General features: G+C 38.2%; 1 protein-coding gene and 1 long non-coding RNA gene across 2 annotated transcripts; one reads left to right on the forward strand and one right to left on the reverse strand.

Moving 5' to 3' along the window:
• Positions 1-6,555: 6,555 nt before the first annotated feature.
• LOC131156083 (uncharacterized) lies at positions 6,556-21,682 on the reverse strand. Its single transcript, XR_009136917.1, has 2 exons — positions 21,366-21,682; positions 6,556-7,126 (listed from the first exon to the last, which is right to left on the reverse strand). It is a non-coding gene; the product is annotated as an uncharacterized LOC131156083 (long non-coding RNA).
• Positions 6,788-9,385, forward strand: LOC131156082 (alpha-amylase-like). The gene is made up of 4 exons (XM_058109531.1): positions 6,788-7,124; positions 7,217-7,349; positions 7,668-8,473; positions 8,970-9,385. The coding sequence occupies exons 1-4, from the start codon at positions 7,038-7,040 to the stop codon at positions 9,225-9,227; spliced, it is 1,284 nt and encodes a 427-aa protein (XP_057965514.1). The 5' UTR covers positions 6,788-7,037; the 3' UTR covers positions 9,228-9,385.
• Positions 21,683-21,888: the final 206 nt, after the last annotated feature.

A 21,888-nucleotide genomic window follows, 5' to 3' on the forward strand; every position in this document is an offset into this window, starting at 1 on the left:
AAAGGAAGTTCAAAATCAAATTATGGCAAATGAAGGTAATAATGAGTGTTTATTTGATAATTTATGTTTTTTAAAGAGAATGAACTTATTATTAATTTACACAAGTAGTAAGAAATTTATCGGAAACAAAAAGCTGAAGTTCAGTTACTGCTTCATAGGATCCAAACGCCAGATTTTTCAAACAACCAAACTTGTCAGAAGAAAACGAAAATCAAAAAATGAAAAAAAAAAAAAAAAAAGAGATTATATGAACTTGGGAGTTGATCTTTCTTAGGATGTTGTTGATTTGTCTGTTTAAGAGCCCATTATTAAGCTTATCATTGTATTAAATAGTTTGCAAGCATTTTCATTTTCCCCATTTGATGCTACCTCGGTGGGTTCAAAAGGCTTCCTCAAGTTGAAATTTCGGATCTTAAAAAAAATAATATTAATTAATTAATAAAAAAATTAATTACACTCTATGAGAAATATTGTTTACCCAAACAAATATACATTGGTAACAAATTAATTGATGATATGTGCACTTATTTTTGTAAAAATGAATATTAACCTTTGCACATAACCTTTGGAAAAAAGCTTCATCTTTTAAAAAAAAAAAAGCTGCTGAACAAGAATTTTGACTTGAAAAACATGATTTTGTGTTCTCTAGGACAAAGCTGCTGCTAGAAGAAGAAATATATTTCTTTTATCAATTAATTCTTATAACATATGTTCATGCCTTCTTTAAAAAGGCCTCAGCTGCTTCTGCATGTGACTATTAAAAAAAATTTCTAAAAGAAATTTAGACTATTAAACTGTGTTTTGGAAAATTTTCGTGTATTCAAAGAGAAGTTGTGTTCAGAAAACTAAGTTTGTAATAGCAATATTAATTTTTAATAGTATTAGCTTTCTACTTAGTCAGCGTTTTACAGTTTACTAAATTATAAACTCAAACACAACTTAAATGATTATGTTATGAAAAGTCATTGATCAATTTGAAAAAATAAAAAAAAATACTTTTAAGAAGGAGAGATTATTTATAAATCCCAAATAATTATTTGATTCAAATTGCCACTTAATTGAATTAGATTTAGATTGTAATTTGCTTACCTAATAACCAACCTAATCTATATCAAACTAATTTGTTGTGCATAATTGGCGCTTTGAAACCAATTGTTGTTCACCACACCAACAATCACCCGAGTCTAATACCGATTGTTGTTCTCAATAATTAGTCCTTAGAAACCAATTGTTGGTGTCAAATGTGCGTAGCGAAAACAAAAACTCTCACGAACAATTAAAGGAACAAGCAAGCAATCACTCGATAGTGAACTATACGAACCTGGCAATCACTCAACAATGAGAATTAATGAAAGCAAATATCAAAACATAAAAATTTATGTGGTTTCACAATTTGCCTACTTCCACGGGAGTAGCGGTTGTTTTCACTATGAGTGAAGCTTACACCAAGCTTAATCTCATCTAAGGTTACATAATAATCATTATATAACAATCTAATGCGTACAAAAGACCTATAGTTGATCTAAAACACTTATGTAGTGGTCCCACGGAGGAAATCCCTCAGATTAACCCAATCTAATGATCTCAGATTTGAAAATTCGTAACGTCCGTGAGTGAAACTGTTGACGGTTTAGGCCAAACTGTCGACAATTTGAAGCCGAGAACACCCTGTGCAACACTGCCTAAAACCGTCGATGGTTACACCCCGAACAGTCGACGATTTGCCCTCTATGGCTGCACCCTACATCTCTCTCTTGGTCCCTCGCTTCACGGTGCTTTCTCGAGTACATGCGTTCCACTCATAATATGAGTCACATCCCCAACAATCTCCACCTTGGCAAATATTCACCACTTAGGAGAAATCTGAAAGCATAATCCCCCGCTGCTCCACCTGAGCCAGTAGATTGGGACCCGCCTCCCCTCTAACACTTAGAGACATAAACCAAGTCAAAGTCATGCTTGAACTTGACCGTGGTAATAGGAAGTCCACCTAACTAAACACTCTACTCCTTGAACGATCCTCTAAACCACAAAACCACCTTGGCAGCTTCAACCTTTGCCAAGAACTCTGATCCAATTGTAACCAGCGCGCCCTGAGACTGAACCATAGACTTCCAACAATTAGTCCTCCCCACAACATTATAAGATCCCTGTCATCCAAGCCCTCTGTGTAGTCTCCATATGCAAACCTCACAACTGACAAAACCCTCTGTTGCCCGTCGAAGTACCCAACTGCACTGGCATAGAAAACCTTTGACACAACCCAAACATTACCGTTCATCCTTGAGTACTAAACGGTAGACTGTTTACTTAGATTCACCAACGGTGAACCGGTGACCGGTTTAGCATTAACCATGCTAAATCTCTCCAACACCTGATCCCCAAAACCACCTTGAGATAATCACAATCTTTATGTAGTTTTGTTCATATAGCCGCCCTGAGATAACATTAATCTCTTCGCAGCCATGACTACAAAGTCGTCCTGAGATAATCTCAATCTCCCTGTAACTTTATATTTGTGAATCTCCAACCCAAGAACCCTCTTGGCAGCACTCAAAACCTTCATGACAACTTCAATTCTTAACATAGTTCCCGACTGATTTTCCTCAGTCGGAACCTTCTCAACAATCGATATGTCACTCACATAAAACAACAAAATACTTGTCCACTTGCAGCCTATCTCCCTCTCCTCTTCTGGAAGCACCACCAAACCCCCCCCCCCCCCAGTATAATTCTTATACAGTACCTCCATCTCCTCCATTATGGCACCTATCCACCTACCCTTCTCCTAGCCGTGCACTGCCTCTTGAAAGGTAGTAGAATCCTTCCTAATAGTAATGGTTGCATGAGACATCAAATCATACTTGGGCAGTGGCCTGATAGTGCCTCTAAGCCCATTGTGATCCTGCTGGCCTCCAGAGCTTAAACTCCCTGCATCATGACCAATGTCATTTTTGCTCTAAGTCTATAACTCTACCCGCATCACAATCTCCTTTCTGCTCCAGTTTATCCTATGATACTGCAAGCCTCCTAAGTTAGAACTCCTAGCACTTCTGCCCTGAGTCTCCAACTCCACCTGGACAACATGTTCATTGCTGCTACTGTAGCTTTCTGGCACTCATTTCTCTTCATCTACCTGAGTACGCTGTCCTATGGCTTTAACACCTAAAGTCATGTCTCCACCAATCGCCACCCAGTTTGCCATTGGATCACCTAACTTAAAATCATCTTTCTTATATACCATAAAGATGCACCGTCTATACATCACACCAAGCCTAGATCCCACCTCACTAGAAACGTGCATGGTTGGACCCTCTCTCAAATCAAAGAAGTCTACCGTATAACATGTCCAAACCTCTCCTGCAACTCTCCCATTTAGTGATACCTTTGGCAATCAATTAATCATACTTGCTGACTTCACCAAAAAGTCCCTTACAAACCCTACAAGTACCATGTCCTACTCACAAAACTTGTTGAACACCAGCATACTCAGCACCAATATCTTACTTGAGGAACTCTCTCGATTTGGTACTACACCTTAGCCATAAGTTACACCCGGCAAACATTTCCAACTTGTGCCGCATGAGATACCCTCAGACCTTTTGTGATAACCTCACGAAATACCTCTGTCCAACCATGATGTTGCCCTCACTAGTCCCCAAAGATCCATGACCATGTAGTTAAGAATACTCACCGATTTGTTTGTATTACACAAAATGGTATTTCCTGACTCAGAACTCTCAGCTGCAGCTCCACCTATAATTGTATTACCCTACAGTGTATAGAGATTCCCTGCTATACTCTATCCCTTCATCGTCTCTCCTTTGGACTTGTAACTATACCCGTTACAATCCAAAGCACCCAATGATATCACGTTCTTCCATAGATCGGGTACATGCCTTACCCTACACAACGTCCTTACCACATCGTCATACATTTTGATCCTGATATTTCTCATTCCGACAACTTTGTCGACTGCACTGCTTCCCATCAAAACGAAACCAGGACTCGCCAATTTGTAAGTGGTGAACCAGACTTTGTTTGACGTCATGTGAAAAGAACATCCTGAGTTTAGGATCTAAGAACCCATGAGGCGCTCTGAACCTGATGAAACAGAAAGCATCTCACAATCATTGCTTCTTGAGTCTTCTTCTTTCACTATATTCACGGATTTTGACGAACCCTGAGTTTTTCCTTTCCTTTTCTCCCACTCTGGACATTCCGATTTTATGTGCCCTGGTTTCCAACACTTAAAAAAATGAACGTCTTTTCTCATGGACTGCGATTGAATTTTATTACCACTCGATCCGCTCCAGGACTTGCCTCTCGATTACCTTTCGCCACGAGCCCTTCACCATGTGAACCCTCATCGCTGGCTTTCTTCCTTTGATGAAACCTTAGCAATGCACTCGTGATGTCCTCCAACTCCAGGGTTTCTTTCCCCCAAGTCAACGTCATAACCAAATTCTCGTATGTAGGCGACATAGGTAGGGAATTTAGCAGCATCAATGCTTTGTCCTCCTCCTCAAACTTCACATTAACTCGCCCCAGATCACTAATTGATCTAATTAAATGTGTTGATGTGTTGAATAAAGTCTGAACCCTCTGTTATCTTAAGCCAAATAACTTTTGTGTAAGATACAAGCTTGTTCGTCAATGACTTGGACATGTACCGACGCTCAAGTTTCATCCAAATCGCTGCTGGCGAGTCCTCATCCATGACATGATACAACACGTTATCGGCCAAACATAACTTGATAGTGGACACAGTTTTTGCTTCTAGCTCCTTCTAACTTGAGTCGTCCATGCTTTCCGGCTTCTTTCTGTATAAACCCTTCACCATCCCTTACTGCACCAGCAAGTCCTTCACCCTCCTTTGTCACAGTCTGAAGTTTCCCTTTCCATCGAACTTACCAACCTCGAACCTCGCAAAAGAAATCCCAGCCATTGAAAACCAATAGCTCTAATACCAATTGTTGTGCACAATTGGCGCTCTGAAACCAATTGTTGTTCACCACTCCAACAATCACCCGGGTCTAATACTGATTGTTGTTCTCAACAATCAGCCCTCGAAAACCAATTGTCAATTCCAAATGTGCGTAGCGAAAGACTCAGACAAACTCTCACTAACAATCAATGGAACAAGCAACCAAGCACTAGATGATGAACTATACGAACCTAACAATCACTCAACAATGAGAATCAATGAAAGCAACAATCAAAACACAAGAATTTACGTGGTTCGATAATTTTCCTATGTCCACGAGAGCAGCGGGTGTTTTCATTATAAATGAAGCTTACACCATGCTTAATCCCATCTAAAGTTACATAATAATCATTATATAATAATCTAATGCGTACAAAAAACTTATAATTGATCTAAAACACTTCTATAGCGATCCCCCCGAATGAAATCCCTCTACTAATCTCAGTTTTGAAAATTCATAACGTCCGTGAGTGAAACCATCGACGATTTAAGTCAAACCATCAATGATTTGCCCTCTATAGCTACACTCTGCATCTCTCACTTGGTCCCTCGCTTCACAATGTTTTTCTCGATACATGCGTTCCACTTCGAATATGAGTCACATCCCCAACATATTTAATCTAATTATTTTTGTCAAGTCTACTATACAATAATTTTAAAATATTGACTAAAATAATCAGAATATTTTTTTCAAATTAAAAAATATTTCTTACTTTTGCTTTTAGGAATAGTAAAAGATTTGTTGTGTTTTCCCTTCCTACTCGTTTTGGATTTTATTTTTATTTATTTATTGTCCTCTCTCAATAGGGCCTTGAGATTTGTTGGTATCTATACTATATATTTTTCTTTAGAAAAAAAATTGAGCATCATAGTTACCACTAAAACGTTAATTAAAAAAGCAACCGAAAGGTAAGCTCTTATAATTTATCACATAAGAATGGAATACAAAAGAATAAAATTACTGCAACGTATTAAATGTTAAGGTAATATTTGGAAACCTGAATTTCGAGACTTCGATTTAGATATGTGAATATATTTTTAGAAAAATAATGCACAATTTTATGACAAACCACCCAACCACGTAGACTTGCATACACAATATTAATTTTGAGAGAGAGAGGATGCATGGAGGATCATCCGAGGATGGGTTCAATTGGATTGTGTTCAAACCATAAGCCATTCTCATATGGCCCACCCAACATTATAAAATATCACCCATAATTAAATATAGTCCACCACCGCATCTGAACAAAACTCAAAATGCCTCCTAAACAAGCACGCAATGAAAATTTAACTCCCACTCCTAACAGGTCTTTGGCACCGACAAGAAAAGAAAAGAAAAGAAATGAAAAATGTCCTAAACAAGCATGCGATGAAAATTTAACTCCCACTCCTAACAGGTCTTGGCACCGAAAAGAAAAGAAAAGAAAAGAAAAATAAAATGTCCTAAACAAGCATGCGATGAAAAATTAACTCCCTCTCCTAACGGGTCTTGCCACCGAAAAGAAAAAAAAAAAAAAAAAAGGTGAAACAATGAGACTACAAATGCATGCACACACAATAAAAACTTCGTTAAATGGCTTTAAAATGATTAAAGAAAAAAGCATATATTACACGAAAAATGAATTAAATTGTCCACACGCAGAGGGAAGCGTGAGGATAAGCCCACATTGAAGGTGTGACATGGAAGTAAGAATCACATGCCCAATCATGCAACATCAGATCGGATGTGCGGCCCACAACTGCCCTACTCCCAAGGTGGACCCCAACATAAGAGGAAAAATGGAAAAACTAAGAGACAGGATGAGCATCAAAAGTCAGGCATATCTGCTACCTTAGAGAAACCGGATAGAACCCGTTAGGCTGTAAGCTGCTTCCACATTTCCTTTTTTCTGCTTTTCACATTTGGTAGTATATCCATTGATGCACACTGCGTGATGAACCCAAAAAGAGAGTGCGTATATATAGAGGGCAATCTCCATTGCCTTGCAGCCTCATACAAAATCAAGCTCACCAAGAGATCAGCAGCAGCAGCATTGAGCAGAGTGGGATGGGCAGGATCAAGTTCTTTGGCTGCCTCCTACTCTTCATTTCTCTCCTCCTACCGAGCTTCACAGATTCTCAAATATTATTTCAGGCCTGTGTACATAAAATGCATATAGAAAAAAGTTAATTAGAAATGTGATGTTCTAGGACTTATCGTTAATTTTGGGTTACTTTGATGAGCAGGGGTTCAATTGGGAATCATGGAAAAAGCAAGGGGGATGGTACAACTTCATGAAAACTAAAGTTCCAGAGCTGGCTGCATCTGGTTGTACGCATGCATGGCTCCCTCCATCCGCTCAGTCTGTTTCACCTGAAGGTACAAGCCTCTTTCACAATCGTTATTATATGTGAATGTCAAAACTTGTTAATTTTGAGGGTAGCTAAAATCCAGTCCGGTGTGGTCGTCAATGATGAAGTCCAAATGGGATGCTTGTAAAGCATCCTACTGTGTTACGTAAAAAAAAGTGGTAATGAGTTCCACGAATTTCTCAGACTCCACAAAAGGGTCATATGCTCTAAGCCTAGCTAGCTTCAAAATATCTTAGAATCTTGAAAAAGAAATTGGAAACATATTTTCATTTGAAAGATGGCTTTGCTCTCATCCTTCCTTGCATTTTCTTTATTATATTTCTAGGATACTTGCCAGGAAGGCTTTATGATCTCAACTCATCGAAGTATGGAAACCAAGATGAATTAAAAGCTCTCATACGAGCCTTTCATGACGAGGGGATCCAATGCATAGCAGACATTGTTATAAACCATAGAACAGCAGAGAAGAAAGATGGGAGAGGAATATGGTGCATCTTCGAAGGTGGAACTCCAGACAATCGCCTTGATTGGGGACCGCATTTTATTTGCAGTGATGATACTCAATATTCGGATGGCACCGGAAATCCCGACAGTGGAGAAGGCTACGAAGCTGCCCCGGACATTGACCATGTAAACCCACAAGTTCAAAGAGAGTTATCGGATTGGATGAATTGGATGAAGACTGAGATTGGGTTTGATGGGTGGAGATTTGACTTTTCCAAGGGATATTCTCCAAGTTTCACCAAGTTGTACATGGCAAATACCATGCCAAAATTTGCAGTAGGGGAAGTTTGGGACTCACTTTCTTATGGAAGCGATGGAAAACCAAACTACAATCAGGATGCTCATCGACAAGCACTCGCAGGATGGGTTCAAGCAGCTGGTGGCAGTGTGATGGCATTTGATTTTACAACCAAGGGAATACTCCAAACTGCAGTTGAAGGTGAGCTGTGGCGGTTGAAGGACTCAAATGGAAGGCCTCCTGGGCTGATTGGTTTGTTGCCTGCAAATGCTGTGACTTTCATAGATAATCATGATACAGGTTCCACTCAAAAGCTCTGGCCCTTCTCAGCTGACAAAGTCATACAGGGCTATGCTTATATCCTTACTCATCCAGGGGTTCCATCCATTGTAAGTTAATCTTATACCTTGATTTATATAGTATAAGCTACACAAGACACAAAAGAAAATATTAGGAAAACAAAAATAACATGAAAAGTTGTGAGGTTTGATAGTTTGCCTACATCTGCAAAGTCCCTTCTTAGGGTCTCAACCCTCGTTGCATAACTGAGGCATTAGAATTCTAGAATTCACCAGACTTCCATAATTTTGTTCTAAAGTAGTTTGTACGGGCTAGTCTAGCAAGGAAAGACAATACCATTAGAATGCCTCAAAACTCAACTCTTCTTTAAATTGTACCAGTGATGAGAAGCTGAAACAACTAAAAATATTGAATTCCGAGAAGCTGAAAAAGATGTCCATGCAGAATTCTTCTTCTTCTTCTTCTTCTTCTTCTTTGTTTTTTTTTTGTTTTTTGGGGGTGTTGTTGATATGTGCTGATTTCATATGAAGAAGATATGCTCTAACATTTCCATCTGCATAATATTGTATCTCATTTTTTTTACAGTTCTGGGACCACTTTTTCGATTGGGGTTTGAAAGAGGAAATTACCAAACTCATTACAATCAGAAATAGGAACGGGATCAAACCAAGTAGCAGTCTGCGTATTCTAGTCTCTGATCCAAATCTTTATCTAGCTGCAGTAGACGAGAAGCTCATTACCAAGATTGGGTCAACATATCATGTGCCAACCAGCCTTGTCCCTTCAAACTTCCGAATTGCTACTTCTGGGAATGATTATTGTGTGTGGGAGAAAGCCATGTAATGCAGTCTTTATCATCTCCAAAATGGAACACGTGATAAGTGAAGTCAAGGCCTTCAAGGCCTCCATCATTGTGTCACGTTATTATGCAATAATATACATAAACATCCAAATTACAATATCAATAAGTTAATTAATTATGTAATTACAGTCTATTTTACAATGAGAGCCATAGTCATAATTACGTACATATCCAAACCATCCATACATTGTAGTATTAATTACATAATTACATACTGTTGTTTCAAATGAGAGGTGTACTCAATACCATAGTCACATACATATCTTGATTGAACCAATTATGCAATTACATAAATATATATATTAATTGGTTCAGATAATTACATAATTATGTGCATATTCGAACCTGAGTATCCGCAATAATGTAGTTATGTAACTGCATACATGGATATCCCAATTATAATATTAATTATGTAACTGTAATTTAGTTTCGAATGAGAGGTAGATTAGTTAAGCATTGTTACAATTTGACCATGCATTAAAGTTAAATCGGTTGATAGGTCAAGAGAGTACCCCACTTTCACCCATAAAATTTTTTGGGTCTAAATGGGTCACGACCCCTATAATTATATGGTGTATCCTAACCCATTTATTTATGGTGGGTATGGGTGGTTAATTGGTATGGGTTAACACTACCACCTCTACTTCCAACCTCTCTCCCCTCTTTCCATTTACAAGAATATATAATATGTCCCAACACAACCAATTTTTACTTAAATGAGTCCTCACACTTTTAAAGTTAAGAGGTGTAGGGAAACAATATACATGTTGTTTCTCCTCTGTGCGTGAGTGGGTTTTTAAGCAATGTCTCTTCCATCTTGTCTTATAATGGACGTGTATGTCTCTCAGCCAATCTTGGCTCTCTAGGATCCAAGGGCGTTGCTTATAAGGTCAGTGTGTGTCTTGGCAAAGTATCCACTCTCCCTCCCTTGTGGCCTTGTGTTGACGAATGTGCGAAGGGTACTTAGAGGCTTGCAATGTTAGGACAAGGACCTTAGAGGAGGCCTTGGCTTAATAGGCAATAAAGGGTTGCCTCAGGCAACTCTAGATTCTCCTATTTTGTGTTTGTGGGTTTGGCTGTTTTAAGTGTCTGCTGGTTTAGGTTTTGGTTTGTGTTGGGTTATAGGCTGAGGTTGTGGGCATGAACTGTGGACAAATGTGGGTTATGTGACCCTTCTACATGGATTTGAGATGACAGCCCTAGATAAGGGGCCACATGGGACCTGTGAGTGGTGGATGGTTTTAGGCCAGGCTTGGGCTAGCTTGTAAGGCCACCCATGCCAACGAACAGAGCAATAAATATAGCCTAGGATGCCACGTGGTAGTCTCAATACGTGCCATAAGTCGTCCACAAGCCAAAATTTCCCAAACAAATTAACAATTTGCAGTGCAAGCACATGGAAGACTCAAGGCTTGGGAGCTAGACTCTTTTTTTTACTATTTTTTTATTACTTGTGCTTTTTAGGATTTTTAATGTTTAAATGTACACTATGGATTGTAAATGGATTTTAATAAATTCCCTTACCCGATTTTTGGGAGAGGCATTGGATTTGGATTTGTGGATTTGGACAAAGTGTAATACAAAATTTTATTGAATTTTGTCCAAATCCACCCAAATCCAAATCCAACGCCTGAAATCCATGCTCCTAATGCTGCATTAATTTATTCAAATTTTCCTTTTTCTCTTTATGTTGTGTATGTACATGAAAATCTAAGGGAGACAGGAGGAAAGAGAGTGCGATGTAGGATGAGAAGCGGGTATTTGGATGGATTATTTCGGCCCAATTTGGAGCCCTATGTCGAAGAATAGGGTCAATGGATTGTAGGGTCCAAAACCAAATGTGCTTAGTTAATTGTTTAAGTGTGTAGCTTGCTTTTATTAGGATTATGTATGTTGGGGGCTTTTTTGTAGTATTTGTGTATTCTAGGGGTATGTTTGTAATGTAATGTAGTTTTAGGGGTTTATATGTAATTTCATGGAAAGAGGATTTCTTATAAATAGTGTGTCAAAGCTATGTTGTACGCGCTTGTCGAATTTGAATTGAAGTGAATGTGAGTTTCACCCCCTTGTATCTCCTCTCTCCTATTTTCCCCTACCTCTCTTCAATTTCTTCCTAAATTCTTCCCATGGTTGCAGAACCTTGATGCCCTCTATGCTCTTCTTCTTCCCCTCTTCTTCTCTTCTTCATTCTTCCACAGTTTTGTAACTTACCTTCTTTTTTCTTGTCATCATACCTCCCTATTTCTCTTCTTTCATTCTCTCTCTAAGTTCTTCTCTACCCTGAAATATCAGGAAAAAAAAATCAACTCTGATTTTTTTCTGAAATTCCAGGCACGTCTTCATTTTTTCGAACACCACTTTCCAAACACAATTGTACAACACCATCCACACCCACAAAAACAGAACCCCTCAAGACTAGTGATGCAGGGGCAGCATCAAGGTTCCGTAGTCATGGGAGAGATTAAAGAAACAAAAGAGAGGAGGGGAAGGGAGTAGAGATGAGATACAAGGGGGAAACTCACATTCACTTCAATTCAAATTCAACAATAATCTACATGCCAAGACTCTGCACGTGAAATTACACATATATCCTTAAAACAACATGGGATACAAACAACCCCCCCCCCCCCTACATTACACAAATATTACAAACATCCCTCAAATACACATAATACTAATAAATACTAAACACATAATAAACTACTAACTAAACCCAACAATCCTTGATCCAACTCTTCTCAAATATTCTCCAACAAGGATCTTCCCAAGGCCTTGCTTCTTGTCCTACATCATCACCTAGCCCCTAAAATCTTGTTGCTGTCCAACCATGAAGCCCCAAAGGCCACCTGAAATTTTCCAGCCGCTGACCCCTTCAAAATCCATGCTTCAGTTGTTTTGGCACACCACCACTACCATTTGACTCACCATCCTTCAACTCTTCTCAAATATTCTCCAACAAGGATCTTCCCAAGGCCTTGCTTCTTGTCCTACATCATCACCTAGCCCCTAAAATCTTGTTGCTGTCCAACCATGAAGCCCCAAAGGCCACCTGAAATTTTCCAGCCGCTGACCCCTTCAAAATCCATCCTTCAGTTGTTTTGGCACACCACCACTACCATTTGACTCACCATCCTTCAATCTACCATGTCCTAGAAAAGCATCACTGGAGCACCATCACTTAGGGCTGTAAACTCCAAACCCTATTATCACTGTCCAAATGAACATGAAAAGAATTGAGCAACATGATCAAAAGAACCACTTCATTAATCTCTCTCATTTAGATTTCTCCCAAAATGGAAGTTCCAAGAATGCCCATCTTCCTGCAAAAGAAGAAAAGCAAAAATCAGGGTTTCATGAAGATTCGATAAATGAAAAGACGAGGGTAAGTACAAGAAAAAGGCATCTCCCCCACAAAATGATCCTCCAAAAGCAAATACGCAACCCATTACCCACTATATAATGGATTTTAGGAAGAAAATAATCATAAATTTGAGATACAAACTTCCAAGGACTCAAATAAGTAGTGCTAATTCCCACTTTAGAATACTACCCATTTGGTTGCATCTCAAATTTACTGCGAATTACCTTATGCCCGAGAGAATTAGGTTTTAAGGAAAGCACCATAACCATTTCCCTGCCAAAGTGATGCTTTCGGACCAAGTTACCAAGACCCAACACCCAAGCCTCCCTCCCTTATAGGCCTACAAACAGTCTTCCAACCTACAAGATGATCCCTACTACCCTCTTCACCACTTGACCATAAGAAATCCCTCATTAATTTCTCAAATTTCTCAAGCCTCCATGCCAATCTCGCAGGGATTCTAAAAAGAGAAAGCTAATACAAAGCGATGGAAGATAAACAAGCATGGATAAGGGTAATACGACCCCCTAACGTGAAAAATGCTCCTTTCCACCCATCCAATCTCCTAACCACTCTCCAAAAAGCAGGGTCCCAGAAAGAGTCCACATCATGGTTTTAAAAATTGCAGTAACGGTTAGTGTAACGTAACAGTAATGAGTGTAGCGAGAAGCGGGAGTGGCGGATGTTACATAATGGGAAATGGTGCTAATTTCCACTTTAGAATCCTACCCATTTTGTTGCATTCTGGGTAATACGACCCCCTAAAGTGAAAATGCTCCTTTCCACCCATCCAACCTCCTAGCCACTCTCTCAAAAGCAGGGTCCTAGAAAGAGTCCACATCATGGTTTTAAAAATTGCAGCAGCGGGTAGTGTAACGTAACGGAAGTGGGAGTAGCGGATGTAACATAATGATGGGCATAACGGCCATGAATATTTTTCAGGCATGCACAACCTTATGCATGCTAGCGTATTTGCATGTTTAAGATTTTAATCCTTCTTAGAAAGAGTTTTAGTATATATTGGATCCTTTAGTTCAACTAAGTTGTTTAGCAAGGGCAAGAAATTTACATTTGTTTCCATTGACAGAAAAATTATATGCAAGTGCACGCATTTATAATTTTTCATTATTCTTATGTGTGGTAAATTAATTAATAAAACAAAATGCATTTTACACTCTATTAATCTATTAAACACATAGGACATACAAATAAGACAAATTACAATAACTAGAAAAGAAAAGAAGGTTGAAGTTGAAAATTATAGAACATAAATATCAAATTGTTAATATTATCAAAATAATATATTTTCTTTTAAATTAGTATTTATCAAACTGTTGTTAAGGCATCTATAGTGAGTATTTAAAAAAGTAGAAAATTTTGTATCATCATCATCTTCATTATAATCTTTTTCCCCCTCTCCCCATTGTATATTGAGAATGATTTATGAAAGGGGGGAAAAGTGAGAAGAAAAAGTGAAAAAAAAAAAATTTTTGTTTTGCTGTAACAGTTCTGTAGTGCTTGCGTAACTGCCCGAGCAGCCTTTACATAACGGTTGTGGTCCATAACAGCTGCTACAAGTGTTCTTTTTCTTCCCACAGATTTCACGGTGTGTAACGATATTAGGCACCCAAAAGAATGTTACATAACAGCGTTACGTAACGGTCACGGCAGTTATTTAAAACCGTGGTCCACATTGGAATTACCACCTAGGGGGACACCTAAATAAGTAATAGGTCAAGTCAAGATGGCACAACCAACTAACCCACCAAAAGGATCCACATTAATACTTAGACCCACCAAACCACTTTTAGAGATTAATTTTCAGCTCAGACACTTTCTTAAACACCTTTAAGATAGTCAACAAATTAGAGAAGCAGCTTATGTTATTTGATAGGAAGAGTATAGTATCATTTGTGAACTGAAGATGAAAAATGATGCAGCTCTCTTAATCTACCTTAATCCCCTCCAACAACAACAACCCTCAATCTATGTCTGTCTCAATCATCCTACTTAAGACATCAAGAACAATAGTAAAAAGAAAGAGAGAGATAAGAGTATCTCCCTGTCTTAGACCCCTAGACACATGAAACCAACAGTTGGCCTCGCCATTTAGTGAGAAAGAAAAGAATACAAAAGATAGACACCCTCTAATCCATTTCCTCCACCTTAGGTCAAAACATTTCCAGTCATAATCTAGTCCCAGAAGCTCCATCTCACCCTATCATAAGCTTTCTTAAAATCCTTCAACACAAGACCCCGCTTATTCCTACAAACAGCATCATCAACCACCTCATTAGCTATCAAGGCAGCATCTAGTATCTGTATGTTACCTACAAAAGCAATTTGGCTAAGAGAGATAGTATCCTCCTGAATCTTGGTTTTAAGGCCACAAGGTGGATTAGACAAGGGGATCCTCTTTCTCCATTTTTGTTCGTGTTAGTGGCTAATGTTTTGAGTAGAATAGCTGATAGGGCAGTTGATAGAGGTTTAGTGAAAGGTCTAGGAGTGGATAGGGACGAGATCATAGTGTCACACCTTCAGTTTTGCGGACGATACTATCTTTTTCCTAGAGGATTATAAGCCTTCTTTCTTAAATATATTAGGGGTTCTGCAAATTTTTGAAAGAGTGTCGGGTCTTAAGAGTAATACGGAAAAGAGTGGTATCACAGCTATAAATGTGCCTACAAATAGTATTAGGGAATCAACTTTGGAAGTTGAGTGTGTTGAGTTGGGGTGGCCATTGTCCTATCTAGGGGTTCGCGAGGGGGGGGGGGGGAATCCTAGATCATTTAGTTTTTGGAATCCGGTGGTGGATAGAATGTCCAATCGTATAGATGAGTGGAAGGGAGCTCTTTTTTCTTTTGGAGGGAGAATTACTCTAATTTAGGCTTGTCTTTCTAGAATTCCGTTGTATTTTCTTTCTATAATTAAAATTCTAATGGGAGTCACTAGTAAGATTGAGAGAACAATAAGAGATTTTCTTTGGTCAGGGGTAGGGGGTTTTAGGGACCATGTGATGAGATGGAAGGTGGTTTGTAGGACTATAAGGGAGGGTGGTTTGGATCTTGGAAATTTGGTGTCTAAGAACATGGTTCTTTTGGCTAAACGACTTTGTCACTTCCCGCTACAGGTTTCTTCCTTGTGGCATAAACTTATCAAAAGCAAGTTTGAACTTGATGGGAATGTGCGGGATACTAATTTGCATTCTAGATGTTCTTTGGAAAGCCCATGGAAAGCTATTTCTCAAATTTACCATCTCTTTATGCCTCATACCAATTTTTTTTTTTTTTCTTGGGTAAAGGTTATAATATCTGTTTTTGGAAAGACCTTTGGCTGGGGAATGTTGTTTTGTCCACCTTTTTCCTCGCCTATTTTGCTTAAGCTCAGGACAAAATGAACCCATTTCTTCTTTTAGCATAGACGCAAGTGATCCTTTACCTTCTTGGGATTTTCACTTCAAGAGATCCTTGACTGATAGGGAAACTATTGAGTTATCTTCCTTGTTGGTTCTGTTGACTAATTGTAGGGTACCTTCCAAAGATGATATTCAATCTTGGTTGTTGGATTCTTAGGGCATTGATTCTTGTAAAGCTTTCTATTAATTCTTGGTTGGTACCAATTTCTCCTTTCCGCTCTACAAAGTTATCTAAAAGGTCAAAATGCCCCCTAAAATCAAAGCATTTCTTTGGTTGGTTGTGCTTAATAGGAAAATACTAATGACTTGTAGATTAAGAGACCTTTAAAGGCTCTCTCTCTTGATATATGTATGCTTTGTTTTGATCATTCAGACTCTGTTTCACATCTTTTCTAGCATTTTGATTTTGCATGGAAGGTTTGGAACGAGCTATTCAATTGTTTTGGAGAAAGCTAGGTTTGTCCAAGGACAGTGGAGGAGTTCTTGGCAATATCTTTTGTGGGGTTTGGAAGGAAGGAGGAAGGAATTCCTTTATGGGATTGTGCTTTTTTTGCAGTGTTCTGGGGTCTGTGAAAGGAACGTAACTCACATATATTTTGAAGGAAGAAGTTAACATATTTGTTGGTGTGGGAAAAGATTCATTTTACGGCTTCATTATGGTGTGTGGGCAATGGAAATTTCAAGGGAATGTGTTTTTCAGATGTTTAGTATGATTGGCAGTCTCTACTCAGGGCGTGCTAATTTTATTTTGTCATCTTTTACTTTTTTTCCCTAATGAAATCTGGGAATTCCTAGGAAAAGCCAAAAATAAATAAATTAATAAAGTAGAAAAAGTAAAAGACAACAGAATTGGAACCATCTGGTGTAGGAGCCTTTTCTCTATCCATCTCAAAAGTCAAGCTTTTAATCTCCTCTTCCTTAAAAGGTCTCTCTAGCCAAGCAGCTTTATTAGTTGATATAGGACAACAATCCAGCCCCTCAATCATGACTCTATCCTCATCCTCCTCTAAAAAGAGATTCTTTTAAAAGTCAATAATCAGGCTAGCAATACGGTTAGGATCCATAACAAACTCTCCCCTATCATTCTCAAGTTCTCTAATAAAGTTCCTACTTCTCCTACTCATCGCTACCCTATGGAAAAGCCTAGAATTACAATCCCATTCTTGACCCAATTCATTCTAGCTTTTTGTCTCCATCTCATGTATTCTCTAAAATAGTTTGTTCAAACTTATTAGACAATTGGAATCATCTACCAATAATGTCCTTAGAAAGAGGCATAAGTCAATGCCATCAAAAATTCTTATTTTCTCTCCATTGACCACAAGTAGAAATTGATGGACATGAGAATTCTTATTCCCTTTCCATTGACAACAAGAAGTATAAGTTGATGCCATCATGAATCTCCCACTCACCAAGTTGAAACGTGCCGCTGGTTCCTTTCTTATGAAACTAGATGATTCTATTCATGGTGATGGCTCCTTCGTACATTCCCCTACTCAACAAAGTTGAATTCTTTTTGGAAGGAGGGAATTGATGTAGGACGAGAAATGGGTATTTGGAAGGATCATGTTAACCCAATTTGGAGGCCTATGCCAGAGAATAGGGTCAATTGTTTATTGGTTCTAAACCCCCAATGTGTTTAGTTAGTTAGTCGTTTAAGTATGTGTGTAGTTTGCTTGTATTAGGATTATGTATGTCAGAAGCTTGTACCTAGTATTTGTGTATTCTAGAGATATGTTTGTAATATAATGTAGTTTTTATATGTAATTTCATGTGAAGAGATTTTCTTATAAATAGTGTGTGAAAGCCATGTTGTAGGTAGTTGTTGAATTTGAATTGAAGTGAACATAAGTTCCCCCTCCCCATCCCCCCTTGTGTCTCCTCTCTCCTTTTTTCCCCCCTCTTTCCTCTCTTTAATTTCTTCTAAATTCTCCCATAGCTGCAGAACCTTGATGCTGCCTCTGCATCAGTGTGGGCCTGCAATTTGAGAGAAGAATTAGCCTTCAGTGCGTTACAAGAAACAGGAGACCAAGTCAAATGTGGTCTAACCCTCCTAAGCAATAACAGCTATTGTTAATGAAATGGCTAAAAGAAAAGAAAAGAGAAGAAACAAAAGGTTGAAAGGACCCTAGGTTTCAAATATAGGGCCTAGACAAAATACAATGTCAACAATCTTATTTCTTCTTGATAATCCTTAACAAAAGTCGTTGTATCATTAGTTAACTCAAGATGATAGACACACTGTTATTGATTTCTCCTTTCCATACGCAACCTGAAGTTCACCTTCTAAAGCAATAAGGACAAAGGCTCCATGGCTGTTGAGGAAAACAAGGGGATAAATGATGGCGTTGATGTAGCCCTCAAGGGGACTCAAAGAAAGGTGTGCATTCTCCATTTACTAGGAATGAAATCAATGGATAGGCTCAACATCAGGAGATCCATTTCCATTTTTGTCATAATATGAGACACAAAATGACCAATTACATGATCAAACGCCTTCTCAAGGTCCAGCTTGGACAAAGAGTCCTTTTCTCCCCTTTTAAACAATTCATTCACACATTCATTTGTAATAAAGGATCCATCATGGATGTTCCTACCCAAGACAAAGGGTAAAATCTTAATCATAATAATTTTATATATATATATTACAAAAATTATACTGTTAATAGAAAGATAATTTACAAGAGAGAAAGAATGAGAAATCTCCTGAGACAAATTGAGACTCACCAAGACTAAACAAAAACATAAAGAAAAAAATCATCTAGTCAACGTGTTCCTCCAATCTCTTTGCAGCTCTTGAAAGCTTGCCTCTTTAAAAAATCCATACTCAACGCACTACAAACAGGCCATATATTTTATTTTTTTCCCAAACCAACATCTGATATAATTTTTCCCCAGAAAATATTCCAGTATTATGTCCCATCCATAAACCCCATAGTATGGAGAATAAGCCACACTTCCATAAAGTTGTCCTGTCCTTTCTTCTGCCAAAACCTGCGAAGGATATTTCTAAAAGTTCTTACACAAGGGAGGACAAACCCAGCTTTCACCCAAAAAATCCAAAAAACATATTCCAAATACTCCAATGTCCAAGCAAATTCACATTACAAAAAATGCGATGTTGTCTCAAAGTTCTTGTAACAAAGCACACACATTGGGAGAGAAAGCTAGGTCTCCTAATTTGCAATGAGTCATTGGTATATATCTTGTTAAGCACAACCAACCAAGAGAAAGCCTTTATTTTAGGGGGAACCTTAGCCTTCCAGAATGTGGAGTATATGAGAAAGAAGAGTTGGAGCGAATCAAAAATTCAAAAAAATATTTGCGAGAAAACACACTTGATTAGTCCAAAGACCAAGAACAAGCGTCCTTCCCTGAAGACAGATTACTCCCACTCAATAAAGATACCAAAGTTGACAATTCCACCATCTCCCTATCATTTAAATATCCCCTAAAATGAAGATTCCAAGACACCAAAGGACTACTCAATTTGCCATAAAGGAAATAAATGGATTTATTTTGTTTAGAACTAAGATGAAATAGACGAGGTAAAGAAGTAGAAAATAGTGCATTTTTCCCAGCCAAGGGTCTATACAAAAACGAGTATGAGAACCCCTTCCCACCTCAAGTTTAGTGTGAGGAACGAAAGAACGATAAATCTAAGAAATGGATCTCCACGTACTCCCCAAAGAGCATTTTAAATTAGCATTAGTACCCTACCCTTTCTCATCCAACCCAAACTTCCTTCTTATTACTTTATGCCAAGGGGACGATTCTTCAAAAGGGAAACGCCATAGCCATTTAGCTAGAAGAGCGGTGTTTCTTGGCACCAACTTGCCAAGAGCCAAACCCCCCCCCCCCCCCCCCCTCCATTTTAGATCTACAAACCTCATTCCAACTCACTAAATGGTCCCTATGACTCCCCCACTGGACCATTTAGTCATAATAAATAAACAAAGTTATTCATTAAAAAACGAAGCTAGGATTAACAAAACGTCAGTAAAATCTAAGTTAGCTAGAGAGAACATTAGACAAGCATAAGTAGGACTTGGACTAATGTGATCGAGAAAGGAAAAAAATAAAATAAAAATAAAAATAAAAAAAGGCCGTACCCAGTGCACAAGGCTCCCACTTTGAGTGGGGTCTGGGAGAGGTGGATGTTGGCAAGCCTTACCCCCATTTTTGGAGAGGCCGCTCCCAAGTCTTGAACCTGAGACCACCCGTACCGAGGCGGAGGCACTTGCCATCGCACCATAACAAAATTCCAAATTGAAATACTATAGTTTTACGTAGAAAAACAGAGCAATTCAATGTGCATGAAGAATTTGAAATATTATATAACTTGTGGATCTTTTATGTGTACATGAAGAGTTTGAAATATTGTGCAACTTATGCCGAAAAATTTCTTAAAAATAAGATTTGTTTCGAAAAGCCTCCTCAAAACCGGAGAGAATATAATGCAGTACAAACTAGGAAAATATTAAAAGTTCATCCCATAAGAACATTTAAAGTTTGGGGCTTTCATGTTGTAAATGATGGACAACTAGTGTAATTGAGATCTAGGGGCTTCCAGTTGACAATATGTATGTGTATGTACGTACATATATACATACAGTTTCTTTGAAACCTAAAATTTCAGAATTGATCAACAATTTTAAACATGCCTACTTAACCACCAGAGGAGACAACTTTTGGGATATTTAAGACCATTTTGATACCCATCTCAAGAACTAGGAAAATACTACAAGTTCATCTCAAAAGAACATTTAAAGTTTGGGGCTTTCATGTTGTAGGTGATGGACAAGTTGTGTAACTGAGATCCAGGACATACATACACACAGGTTCTTAGAAACCTAAAATTTCATTGATCAACAATTTTAAACATGCCTAATTTTAACCATCAGAGGAGACATCTTTTGAAATATTTGAGACCATTTTGATACCCATCTCAAGTACTTCAATATCTATGCCATCTACTTCAACTGTCGACGGAAAATCTACAAATGACAAATGTCGAATGCACAAATTTGCCTTTTCATGGAGCTTTGCCTTGATAATATTCGGAGTTTCCCATTAGCTTGCTTCTCTAAGAAATTTGAAGAAAAGTTAACAAAATAGAAAAATAAAAATTCATTAAAACCCTTTAGTGTTATATGACACTTCGTAGATTGAAGGTTCTCACCCATAACAGCAATTACTCGTATTCACACGGACACAGCGTAATACCAACTTCCTCAGCAAAGACCCAATACCAAAATCAAAGTTATCTTTTACTAATTTTCAAAAAATAGAAGAACCCCCTAAATAAGAAAAGCACAAAACCAACTATGAAATCAAAACTACCTGGCATTGGGTCGTGGAGAGTTCAATATGGTGACGATGGAGTTTGGGGGAGTCCAGGAGAATTTGTTGCCTTTTCAGTCAGACCGATCGCATCTACAGTCCAAAGGGCCGGGGGTCACATTGAAAACTTCTGCCATGAGAGAGAGAGAGAGAGAGAGAGAGAGAGAGAGAGAGAGAGAGGAGTGGTCATGACTGATGAGAGCCTCAGGAATAGGCAGAGCGGAAGCGGGAAAAGGAGAGGATCTTGAACGTCTGTGCGTTGCAAGCAACGTTTTCTTCATTCAATTGGGAGACATGAAATTTAAAATTAAGAAGGTAAGGCCGAAATTAATTTTAGTAATCTGAAAGTCTCATTCCTCCCCTTGTGAATTACAAAAAAAAAAAAAAATGCGTTAATAATGTGACTTAATGTTTACATTCCACTAATTTGATGTTGTTAAAGGGTCTAAAGAACTTGTATAGACTAAAATTTTTAATTAAATTTTTTTTTTTTATATCATCCTAAATCTTCCTCACCATTTTT

This window comes from Malania oleifera, chromosome 5 (genome assembly GCF_029873635.1).
Source record: "Malania oleifera isolate guangnan ecotype guangnan chromosome 5, ASM2987363v1, whole genome shotgun sequence".
Lineage (NCBI taxonomy): Eukaryota > Viridiplantae > Streptophyta > Magnoliopsida > Santalales > Ximeniaceae > Malania > Malania oleifera.